The 13,150-nt window shown below is 42.3% G+C and overlaps 1 protein-coding gene across 1 annotated transcript in view; it reads left to right on the top strand.

Moving 5' to 3' along the window:
* The window catches only part of LOC311125186 (SWI/SNF-related matrix-associated actin-dependent regulator of chromatin subfamily D member 1), a 36,331-nt gene extending 26,756 nt beyond the window's left edge, over positions 1-9,575 (top strand). Inside the window, exons 9-12 of the mRNA XM_084199240.1 lie at positions 2,764-2,899; positions 4,857-4,979; positions 7,259-7,360; positions 7,821-9,575. Of these exons, the coding sequence (XP_084055366.1) occupies positions 2,764-2,899; positions 4,857-4,979; positions 7,259-7,360; positions 7,821-7,874 (415 nt within the window). The 3' untranslated portion in view covers positions 7,875-9,575. The remainder of the gene's footprint in view (positions 1-2,763; positions 2,900-4,856; positions 4,980-7,258; positions 7,361-7,820) is intronic.
* The last annotated feature ends 3,575 nt before the right edge of the window (positions 9,576-13,150 follow it).

Below are 13,150 nucleotides of genomic sequence, written 5' to 3'. Positions count from 1 at the left end.
TAACCCCTGACCATCATTATTAACCATGGCATCAGATAGGGCTAACCTCTGACCATCATTATTAACCATGTCATCAGGTAGGGGTAACCTCTGACCATCATTATTAACCATGTCATCAGATAGGACTAACCTCTGGCCATCATTATTAACCATGGCATCAGATAGGACTAACCTCTGACCATCATTATTAACCATGTCATCAGGTAGGACTAACCTCTGACCATCATTATTAACCATGGCATCAGATAGGGCTAACCTCTGACCATCATTATTAACCATGTCATCAGGTAGGGGTAACCTCTGACCATCATTATTAACCATGTCATCAGGTAGGACTAACCTCTGACCATCATTATTAACCATGTCATCAGGTAGGGCTAACCTCTGACCATCATTATTAACCATGGCATCAGGTAGGACTAACCTCTGACCATCATTATTAACCATGTCATCAGGTAGAGGTAACCTCTGACCATCATTATTAACCATGTCATCAGGTAGAGGTAACCTCTGACCATCATTATTAACCATGTCATCAGGTAGGACTAACCCTAACCTCTGACCATCATTATTAACCATGTCATCAGGTAGGGCTAACCTCTGACCATCATTATTAACCATGTCATCAGGTAGGGCTAACCTCTGACCATCATTATTAACCATGACATCAGATAGGGCTAACCTCTGACCATCATTATTAACCATGTCATCAGGTAGGGGTAACCTCTGACCATCATTATTAACCATGTCATCAGGTAGGACTAACCTCTGACCATCATTATTAACCATGTCATCAGGTAGGACTAACCTCTGACCATCATTATTAACCATGTCATCAGGTAGGACTAACCTCTGACCATCATTATTAACCATGTCATCAGGTAGAGGTAACCTCTGACCATCATTATTAACCATGTCATCAGGTAGGGCTAACCTCTGACCATCATTATTAACCATGTCATCAGGTAGGGCTAACCTCTGACCATCATTATTAACCATGTCATCAGGTAGGGCTAACCTCTGACCATCATTATTAACCATGTCATCAGGTAGGACTAACCTCTGACCATCATTATTAACCATGTCATCAGGTAGGACTAACCCTAACCTCTGACCATCATTATTAACCATGGCATCAGGTAGGACTAACCTCTGACCATCATTATTAACCATGTCATCAGGTAGGGCTAACCTCTGACCATCATTATTAACCATGGCATCAGATAGGGCTAACCTCTGACCATCATTATTAACCATGTCATCAGGTAGGTCTAACCTCTGACCATCATTATTAACCATGTCATCAGATAGGACTAACCTCTGACCATCATTATTAACCATGTCATCAGGTAGGGCTAACCTCTGACCATCATTATTAACCATGTCATCAGATAGGACTAACCTCTGACCATCATTATTAACCATGTCATCAGATAGGACTAACCTCTGACCATCATTATTAACCATGTCATCAGGTAGGACTAACCTCTGACCATCATTATTAACCATGGCATCAGATAGGGCTAACCTCTGACCATCATTATTAACCATGTCATCAGGTAGGGGTAACCTCTGACCATCATTATTAACCATGTCATCAGGTAGGACTAACCTCTGACCATCATTATTAACCATGGCATCAGGTAGGGCTAACCTCTGACCATCATTATTAACCATGGCATCAGATAGGGCTAACCTCTGACCATCATTATTAACCATGTCATCAGATAGGGCTAACCTCTGACCATCATTATTAACCATGGCATCAGATAGGGCTAACCTCTGACCATCATTATTAACCATGTCATCAGGTAGGACTAACCTCTGACCATCATTATTAACCATGGCATCAGGTAGGGCTAACCTCTGACCATCATTATTAACCATGGCATCAGGTAGGGCTAACCTCTGACCATCATTATTAACCATGGCATCAGGTAGGACTAACCTCTGACCATCATTATTAACCATGTCATCAGGTAGGACTAACCTCTGACCATCATTATTAACCATGTCATCAGGTAGGACTAACCTCTGACCATCATTATTAACCATGGCATCAGGTAGGGCTAACCTCTGACCATCATTATTAACCATGTCATCAGGTAGGACTAACCTCTGACCATCATTATTAACCATGGCATCAGGTAGGGCTAACCTCTGACCATCATTATTAACCATGTCATCAGATAGGGCTAACACTAACCTCCAGCAACAACACCTCACTGTCCTCACCACTAGGGTCAACACCTCACTGTCCTCACCACTAGGGTCAACACCTCACTGTCCTCACCACTAGGGTCAACACCTCACTGTCCTCACCACTAGGGTCAACACCTCACTGTCCTCACCACTAGGGTCAATACCTCACTGTCCTCACCACTAGGGTCAACACCTCACTGTCCTCACCACTAGGGTCAACACCTCACTGTCCTCACCACTAGGGTCAACACCTCACTGTCCTCACCACTAGGGTCAATACCTCACTGTCCTCACCACTAGGGTCAACACCTCATTATGTCATCACTAAGGTCCGGAGTTTTTCCGTGGTCAGGAAGAACTCCTGGCCCTTTTTTATAACTTAATGCTCAGATGATCAGATCTCACAATGCCTACAAAAGTGTTCAAATGTCTCAGGAACCACGTTAATATGATCTAAAACTCTGCTGAGATGTGTGCGGCGTGACTGCAAGAAAATACAATCTGGAACGAACCCATAGTGTAAGATATTCGGCATGATCTAACTTCTCGCTGTCTCTACAGCGTGGATCCCAACGACCAAAAGAAGACGGCCTGCTATGACATCGATGTGGAGGTGGACGACACTCTGAAGACCCAGATGAACTCCTTCCTCCTGTCCACCACCAGCCAGCAGGACATAGCTGGCCTGGACAACAAGGTATGTATGGTGCTCGTGCTGTAGTTGACGTTTACAGTGGTCCGTAGCTGGCCTGGACAACAAGGTATGTATGGTGCTCGTGCTGTAGTTGACGTTTACAGTGGTCCGTAGCTGGCCTGGACAACAAGGTATGTATGGTGCTCGTGCTGTAGTTGACGTTTACAGTGGTCCGTAGCTGGCCTGGACAACAAGGTATGTATGGTGCTCGTGCTGTAGTTGACGTTTACAGTGGTCCGTAGCTGGCCTGGACAACAAGGTATGTATGGTGCTCGTGCTGTAGTTGACGTTTACAGTGGTCCGTAGCTGGCCTGGACAACAAGGTATGTATGGTGCTCGTGCTGTAGTTGACGTTTACAGTGGTCCGTAGCTGGCCTGGACAACAAGGTATGTATGGTGCTCGTGCTGTAGTTGACGTTTACAGTGGTCCGTAGCTGGCCTGGACAACAAGGTATGTATGGTGCTCGTGCTGTAGTTGACGTTTACAGTGGTCCGTAGCTGGCCTGGACAACAAGGTATGTATGGTGCTCGTGCTGTAGTTGACGTTTACAGTGGTCCGTAGCTGGCCTGGACAACAAGGTATGTATGGTGCTCGTGCTGTAGTTGACGTTTACAGTGGTCCGTAGCTGGCCTGGACAACAAGGTATGTATGGTGCTCGTGCTGTAGTTGACGTTTACAGTGGTCCGTAGCTGGCCTGGACAACAAGGTATGTATGGTGCTCGTGCTGTAGTTGACGTTTACAGTGGTCCGTTAATTATCAAGGGACTGAATCTAGCCTACAACCTCTTATACATTTACATTTTAGTCATTTAGCAGACGCTCTTATCCAGAGCGACTTACAGGAGCAGTTAGGGTTAAGTGCCTTGCTCAAGGGCACATCGACAGATTTTTCACCTAGTCGGCTCAGGGATTAGAACCAGCGACCTTTCGGTTACTGGCACAACGCTCTTAACCGCTAAGCTACCTGCCGCCCACTTATGGTGAGATTTTCTGAGGCTGTGTTGCTGAGGCAATAAACAGCTGTTTTTCCGCACTCCTTTTGTCTCTCCTATTGTACAGCCCATCGTCAGAACGCTGGAGGAGTGAGAAATAGAGGCGACATAAAAAAATAATAAAAAAATTGCATTCCTTTGATTGATCCTAAATACAGTCAGCAGGAACTGGGAGCAGACAGGAACCGACTGTACAGAGAAACTCACTGAACCTGAAATAAAGGGACAAATAGGCAGCCCTCATCCCTCTCCAGCAGCAGTACACCTACTTCAAGTTCAGACTGTTAATACAGACAGAGAACAACACCCCACAGGAAGGACTCTGACACACACACACACACACACCCTGTCAGTAGCATTGGCTGCAGGTCTTATCCCTGTAATTGTAGAGAGGTCGTAGCTGAGGTTACGAGTGCAGACTAAGGTCAGAGAGACCTCGACAAGCTGCTGTGATAAAGGCCAATTAAACACTACAGAGATGAGACAGAATGATCTACTCTACTGAAGAAGGAGCTATAGTGAACATATTCTACTACAGGGACTACAGATGATGTTTAGCCGGCTGGCTAAATCTGGTACATCTTACTGAACTATTGATCCATTTGCATTGTTGTCTGGTCTAATAAACCTAACTAAACAAAGTAACTCTTAACCCTGTGGTTCTCTGTAGCTCAGCTGGTTGAGCACGGCGCTTGTAACGCCAAGGTTGTGGGTTCGATCCCCGGGACCACCCATACACAAAAAAAAATGTATGCACGCATGACTGTAAGTCGCTTTGGATAAAAGCGTCTGCTAAATGGCATATTATATTATATATTATTATTATTATATAATCCATCTTGGTTTGGACGTCCATCTTGCTGTTTCTTCCCCTTCAGATCCATCAGACCATTAGATCCATTAGACAATACAGTGTATTTAGATGTTGAGCTAGGATTGACCCTCCATCTCTCTTCCTCCCCTGTAGATCCATGAGACCATAGAGACGATCAACCAGCTGAAGACCCAGAGAGAGTTCATGTTGAGCTTCGCCAGAGACCCCCAGGGCTTCATCAACGACTGGCTGCAGTCACAGTGCCGGGACCTCAAGGTAAACACACAGGAAAACACCACTATGGGGCATAGTGCTGCATGTGGGTCATAGTTCAGTAGGGAGGAAACGGGGAATGAAACAGGGAGGTACTTCAGGGCTTTATCAATGACTGGCTGTATTTGTATTTATTATGGATCCCCATTAGTTCCTGCCAAGGCAGCAGCTACTCTTCCTGGGGTTTATTATGGATCCCCATTAGTTCCTGCCAAGGAAGCAGCTACTCTTCCTGGGGTTTATTATGGATCCCCATTAGTTCCTGCCAAGGCAGCAGCTACTCTTCCTGGGGTTTATTATGGATCCCCATTAGTTTCTGCCAAGGCAGCAGCTACTCTTCCTGAGGTCCAGCAAAATTAAGGCAGTTAAATACAATTAAAAACATTACATGACGGACAGATTTCACAACACATGAAGTGTGTTCCCTCAGGCCCCTACTCTACTACTACATATCTACAATAGAAAATCCATGTGTACAGTGCGTATGTTATTGTCTGTGTGGTCCTGTGTGTGTCTCTTCACAGTCCTCACTGTTCCATTTTTATCTGTTTTTTTACATCTAATTTTACTGCTTGCATCCGTTACCTGATGTGGAATAGAGTTCCATGTAGTCATGGCTCTATGTAGTACTGTGCGCCTCCTATAGTCTGTTCTGGACTTGGGGACTGTGAAGAAACCTCTGGTGGCATGTCTTGTGGGGTAATGCATGGGTGTCCGAGCTGTGTGCTAGTAGTTTAAACAGACAGCTCGTTGCATTTAAAGATGTCAATACTTATCACAAATACAAGCAGTGATAATCTGTCCTCTACTTTGAGCCATGAGAGATTGCCATGCATATTATTAATGTTAGCTCTCCGTGTACATTTAAGGGCCAGTCGTACTGCCCTGTTCTGGGCCAATTGTAATTTTCCTAAGTCCCTCTTTGTGGCACCTGACCACACGACTGAACGGAAGGCCAGGTGCTACAAAACTAGGGCCTGTAGGACCTGCCTTATTGATAGTGTTGTTAAGAAGGTAGAGCTGCACTTTATTATGGACAGACCTCTCCCCATGCTAGCTACTGTTGTATCAACATGTTTTGACCATGACAGTTTACAATCCAGGGTTACTCCAAGCTATTTAGTCACCTCAACTTGCTCAATTTCTACATTATTCATCACAAGATTTAGTTCAGGTTTAAGGTTTAGTGTATGATTTGTCCCAAATGCAATGCTTTTAGTTTTTGAAATATTTAGGACTAACTTTAATTGGCTGTGGTCACAATTCAGGGGCCGCAGGGTAAACTAACAGGAACACCACTATGGGGCATAGTTCAGTAGGGAGAAAACGGGAAACAGGGAGGTACCCCAATCACTGGCTGCAGTCACAGAGCAGGGACCTCAAGGTCAACTATGAACTAAATTTAAGAGAACTGGTGCTGAGGATTGATTCTAGTTCAGATAAGAAATGAGAGGCCCCCATGTGTGGGGAGCAGCAATATTATATTTTCTTTACCCTAAGGTAAACAAACACACTGGGAAACCACAGCTCTGTAGTCCTGTTCAGTTACTGATTACCCTTTACATAATATCTGGGTCGTGTTCATTAAGAAGAAAATACATTGAAATTAAGTGAAACAGGGAGATACTACTTGAAATTGTGTCCATTTAAATACAGATTTGTTGTTTTCTTTTGCAAAACATTTTGATGTGTGTCTTGCTGAACGTGATCCTCTCCTTGTGTTGTCATGGACTTGGTTAGGCATTAGCTAGCTGCCATGGACGTATGTTAGCCATAAGCACTAGCTAGCTGCCATGGACGTATGTTAGCCATAAGCACTAGCTAGCTGCCATGGACGTAGGTTAGCCATTAGCACTAGCTAGCTGCCATGGAAGTGTGTTAGCCATTAACACTAGCTAGCTGCCATGGATGTAGGTTAGCCATTAGCACTAGCTAGTTACATGGACAAAGGTTAGCCATTAGCACTAGCTAGCTGCTATGGACGTAGGTTAGTCAATTAGCACCAGCTAGCTGCCATGGAAGTACGTTAGCCATTAGCACTAGCTAGCTGCCATGGACGTAGGTTAGCCATTAGCACTAGCTAGCTGCCATGGACGTAGGTTAGCCATTAGCACTAGCTAGCTGCCATGGACATAGGTTCCATGTGTAGTGTTTGTTCAGCTGATTCTTGGACAAGGACCAAACCCCAGACTGACTGGACTGTCAATGACAACCAAAGGCTTTATTAAAGGAAGTATTACTAAAAGTTGTATGTTTCTAATGTATATGATTATTTTTTACAGACTATGACTGATGTGGTTGCGAACCCAGAAGAGGAGAGGAGAGCAGAGTTCTATTTCCAACCCTGGGCCCAGGAGGCAGTGTGTCGTTACTTCTACTCCAAGGTAACCTCCTCACCTCCCACCATTCTGTGTGTGTGTGTACCGTTGTGTGTGTGTGTGTGTGTGTGTGTACGGTGGTGTGTGTGTGTGTGTGTACCGTGGTGTGTGTGTGTAAGGTGGGGGGGTGTACGGTGGGGGGTGTTTCGCTACACCTACGCCAAGGGAAAGCCCTCTCTCTTCTGCCATTCATTCTCCATGAGGGTCGTCATCGCTGAATCACCAAGTGTTTTTTTCTGCCATACTAAATACTTGAAAACACATTCTCTGAACATGATTTTCAGTTGTACTTTATTTTACAGTACTGGTATTTGCCTGATGTTAACCTGGTATTCCTTTCACTTATAGCAAATGCTGTAATCCCTTCTAAAGTGCTCTATGAAATTGAATTTCCATTTATGAAATTAATATAGTTATTTATCTGCATTTTAATCTCTTAATTTTTTATTTTTTTTATGTATTTCAGGTCCAGCAGAGAAGGCAGGAGCTGGAACAAGCACTGGGAATCAGAAACACTTAGAGATGATGATGATGTCGAAGAAAAACAGGCCAACCGAGGAACAAGAGTGGCCATTCTCTCTGGGAGGAGGAAGAGAAGTGTGGGACATTCATAAATACGCCCTTGATTTTTTAGGAAAACGTAGATAAACATCTTAGATATAGATCTCCTTTACTGCTGGTGGTAACTATAGGATATCTTTTTGAAAGTCACCTAGCAGGCCGTTATGGTTATGTATCAATGTTTGATTTATATTTGTCCCGCTAAAAGATCTTTTGACTTATTTTCTCTCAATGGTCTATCTCTATGCCTTACCTCAATGCATTCCCTTTTTGTGCTGAACTCTCTCACAAATCGCCAATCTTGAATCTATATTCAGGCCTAAGGTTGAAATGACCCCCAACTAAGTATTGATGCTACTCCACAACAACTAATATTGGGTATTTTAACTTCAATTAAAGTCGTAACATTTGGCCATTGTGAAAAAGCGTTGGGTTAATTTTAAATGCTTTGACTGTCTCGAACTCGCTCTGAGTCCAAACTAACTCATAACTGATCAGGTGATAACCTACACGCACTACCATTCTGGCTTTGGTCTGGAATCGATATTCGGTGTTTGTTTGGTATTGATAGGGTTGTGAGTATTCAGTGGTCTTTTATTGCCGTGCTAGCTATCCGTTTCTTACCAAGATTATTTGAAATGGTTCAAGAGTATTCTAGAATTCTTGTTGTAGAATATTCTACTTTTAGAATGTTGTGTGCTTCAAAGATTCTCCCCTGAACACTTCGAAGCATGATGTCAGGCAGGCTTCACGATATTGTGAAGATTCAGTCTGTTGGTTTAGTTCATTATTTAAGGGGCCATTTCATTTGAAACTATTTTTGTGGAGCTTTGTTTTTTTGTTAATGATCTTTTTTTTTATGTTTCGAAAGTATGAATTATATTAAGGCGTGTCTTGTTAGAAGTAAAAAAAATATTAAGGAAGTAGTGTTAGTAGTAATTACCTCAAGTCTATATAGTTTTGTCAAATTGAGCAGAACAACCTGATGATTGATGTGAAGGAAAAATGTATGTTTTAAAGGGCAGACCATCATTTTGACTCACTGTCTAATACTCCTATCGTTTTCCCAAGACGTTCCCCTTCGAGTGATCTCAATGGTTTAATCCAGAACATTGTCTATAACCTAGCAGCAAGTTGCAGTTGCTTGTTGATCCTGTGTGGAACAACATTCAAGGTTCTATTGTTGGGTTAAGATGAATTCCTCTGGGTTTTCCTCTTTAGTATTTGTTAGTGTGCAGAAGCCATCGGCACCGAAGGAAGAGAAGCGTAGAGCTGGGTTCACTAGTAGATGTGACATATTTAAGAATGTCATCTTTTTTGATAGTATGATAGAAAGCTTACGCCTGTTGTGTTGCGGTTTAGATGTGATGACATGTAAAGGATGTATGAAGCTTTATGGTTGGGCTCAATTTGGTATCAGTTCAGTAGTCAAGTGAAATAAAGTGCCATTTATTTTCAATTGATTTTTTTTCTCCTAAATGTAATTGTAATTTCAATCCGTGTTGTAATTGTCCTGAATTGCCCCCAAGCCTGTAAAGGATGATACTGACGACTGATTGAAATCTTCAGACCTAAATTGTATTTTTCTCTTGTGGACCAAACCTATTTTTTCCTGTATGTTTTAATCCTATGCTATAATAAAGGATATCTTCAATGATAACTTCTCGGTTGTGAATGAATGATTTAAAGTTTGTAATGTTTTCTACCAATTGATGCACAAACTGTCTTTCCATTAAATATGTTAGCTGCCTAGTGCTCAGCATCACAGTGTTTAGTTCTGGGGTTCTTATGAACACCACACACACACCTGTCTATAAACACCTGTCACACACACAGTGAAGAGGCTACTCCGGGATGCTGACCACCTAGGCAGAGTTGCAAAGAAAAAGCCATATCTCAGACTGGCCAATAAAAATAAAAGATTAAGATGGGCAGTCTGACAAATGGCTTTTTCTTTGCAACTCTGCCTAGAAGGTCAGCATCCCGGAGTCGCCTCCTCACTGTTGACGTTGAGACTGGTGTTTTGCGGATACTATTTAATGAAGCTGCCAGTTGAGGACCTGTGAGGCGTCTGTTTCTCAAACTAGACACACTCATGTATTTGTCCTCTTGCTCAGTTGTGCACCGGGGCCTCCCACTCCTCTTTCTATTCTGGTTAGAGCCAGTTTGCGCTGTTCTGTGAAGGGAGTAGTACACAGCGTTGTACGAGATCTTAAGTTTCTTGGCAGTTTCTCGCATGGAATACCCTTAATTTCTTAGAACAACAATAGACTGACGAGTTTCAGAAGAAAGTTATTTGTTTCTGGCCATTTTGATCCTGTAATCGAACCCACAATTGCTGATGCTCCAGATACTCAACTAGTCTCAAGAAGGCCAGTTTTATTGCTTCTTTAATCAGCATAACAGTTTTCAGCTGTGCTAACATAATTGCAAAAGGGTTTTCTAATGATCAATTAGCCTTTTAAAATGATAAACTTGGATTAGCAAACACAATGTGCCATTGGAACACAGGACTGATGGTTGCTGATAATGGGCCTACAGTGGGGGAAAAAAGTATTGTCAGCCACCAATTGTGCAAGTTCTCCCACTTAAAAAGATGAGAGAGGCCTGTAATTTTCATCATAGGTACACGTCAACTATGACAGACAAATTGAGAGAAAAAAATCCAGAAAATCACATTGTAGGATTTTTAATGAATTTATTTGCAAATTATGGTGGAAAATAAGTATTTGGTCACCTACAAATTTCTGGCTCTCACAGACCTGTAACTTCTTCTTTAAGAGGCTCCTCTGTCCTCCACTCGTTACCTGTATTAATGGCACCTGTTTGAACTTGTTATCAGTATAAAAGACACCTGTCCACAACCTCAAACAGTCACACTCCAAACTCCACTATGGCCAAGACCAAAGAGCTGTCAAAGGACACCAGAAACAAAAGTGTAGACCTGCACCAGTCTGGGAAGACTGAATCTGCAATAGGTAAGCAGCTTGGTTTGAAGAAATCAACTGTGGGAGCAATTATTAGGAAATGGAAGACATACAAGACCACTGATAATCTCCCTCGATCTGGGGCTCCACGCAAGATCTCACCCCGTGGGGTCAAAATGATCACAAGAACGGTGAGCAAAAATCCCAGAACCACACGGGGGGACCTAGTGAATGACCTGCAGAGAGCTGGGACCAAAGTAACAAAGCCTACCATCAGTAACACACTATGCCGCCAGGGACTCTAATCCTGCAGTGCAAAACGTGTCCCCCTGCTTAAGCCAGTACATGTCCAGGCCCGTCTGAAGTTTGCTAGAGTGCATTTGGATGATCCAGAAGAGGATTGGGAGAATGTCAGATGAAACCAAAATATAACTTTTTGGTAAAAACTCAACTCGTCGTGTTTGGAGGACAAAGAATGCTGAGTTGCATCCAAATAACACCATACCTACTGTGAAGCATGGGGGTGGAAACATCATGCTTTGGGGCTGTTTTTCTGCAAAGGGACCAGGACGACTGATCTGTGTAAAGGAAAGAATGAATGGGGCCATGTATCGTGAGATTTTGAGTGAAAACCTCCTTCCATCAGCAAGGGCATTGAAGATGAAACGTGGCTGGGTTTTTCAGCATGACAATGATCCCAAACACACCGCCCGGGCAACGAAGGAGTGGCTTCGTAAGAAGCATTTCAAGGTCCTGGAGTGGCCTAGCCAGTCTCCAGATCTCAACCCCATAGAAGATCTTTGGAGGGAGTTGAAAGTCTGTGTTGCCCAGCGACAGCCCCAAAACATCACTGCTCTAGGAGATCTGCATGGAGGAAAGGGCCAAAATACCAGCAAGTGTGTGAAAACCTTGTGAAGACTTACAGAAAACGTTTGACCTGTGTCATTGCCAACAAAGGGTATATAACAAAGTATTGGGAAACTTTTGTTATTGACCAAATACTTATTTTCCACCATAATTTGCAAATAAATTCATAAAAAATCCTACAATGTGATTTTCTGGATTTTTTTCCCTCATTTTGTCTGTCATAGTTGACGTGTACCTATGATGAAAATTACAGGCCTCTCTCATCTTTTTAAGTGGGAGAACGTGCACAATTGGTGGCTGACTAAATGCTTTTTTCCCCCACTGTATGTAGATATTCCATTAAAGAATCAGCCATTTCCAGCTACAATAGCCATTTACAACATTAACAATGTCTACACTGTATTTCTGATCAATTTAATGTTATTTTAATGGACAATTTTTTTTATTTTCTTTCGAAAACAAGGACATTTCTAAGTGACCCCAAACTTTGAACGGTAGTGTATATATACATATCCCTTTTAAAAATATATATATTTCCCTTTATTCCTTTCCAACCCCACCACCCCTTCCCTAATTGGAGTAAACTAGTGAACAACAACGCTTAGGCCTCTACTTCCAGCTTATACATACTATATACATTTTATGAACACAGTCAATTTTACAAAAAATCTATTTTGTTTGTATTTACTCCTGAACTTCCTCTACCCTCAACCTCTCCGATCATTTTCATGATGTCCATCCGGTTTGCTTCTATATGCCATATCTTTCTAACTGTGCTCTTTCACAAAAGCTCTCAACCTATAACCTATATACTTATTATGGACACAGTATGCTTTACATTAGTTATCTTGTTGTTGTTATTAGTCCCATCCTTCAACTCCATTCAACACCTCCCATCTATCTCTTAACACCATCCATATTGGATTTCAATTTGCCATATATTTTTCAACTGTACTGTGATGTTTCACAAAAGTTCTGAACCCTTCTATTCTCATTGTTTCTATAGATTGTAAATTGAAAATAAACATTTTTGCTAAAAGTATTATTATATTGTTGATCGATTGACTATGACTTTTCAGATCACCCAGTAGTGCAATCTGCAGGGTTAGCTCCAGGTAAATATTGCAATCCTTCAGCCATTCCTGGACCTGTGACCAAAAACAAGCTACAAATGGACAGTACCAAAACAAATGATCTAATGATTCTGTCTCTTCGCAGCAAAATCTGCAGAGCTGGGAAGATTGTATCCCCCATATAAATAACATTATATTGGCAGCAAGAATTTTGTATAATCATTTACATTGAAAAATTATAAGTTTTGAATCTGGCGTCGTTTTGCATATCAGTTCATAAACACTATGCCATGGAATCGGTACGTCAAAAATCTCTTCCCAACTATTTTGCAATCTCTATGGGACGGCTGTCAATCCTTTGGTCCTTA

This window comes from Coregonus lavaretus (assembly GCF_964263955.1).
Source record: "Coregonus lavaretus genome assembly, contig: HAP1_SCAFFOLD_396, whole genome shotgun sequence".
In the NCBI taxonomy this organism is placed as follows: domain Eukaryota; kingdom Metazoa; phylum Chordata; class Actinopteri; order Salmoniformes; family Salmonidae; genus Coregonus; species Coregonus lavaretus.
The sequence above is the reverse complement of the archived record's forward strand: the minus strand, read 5'-3'. Positions and strand labels throughout refer to the sequence as shown.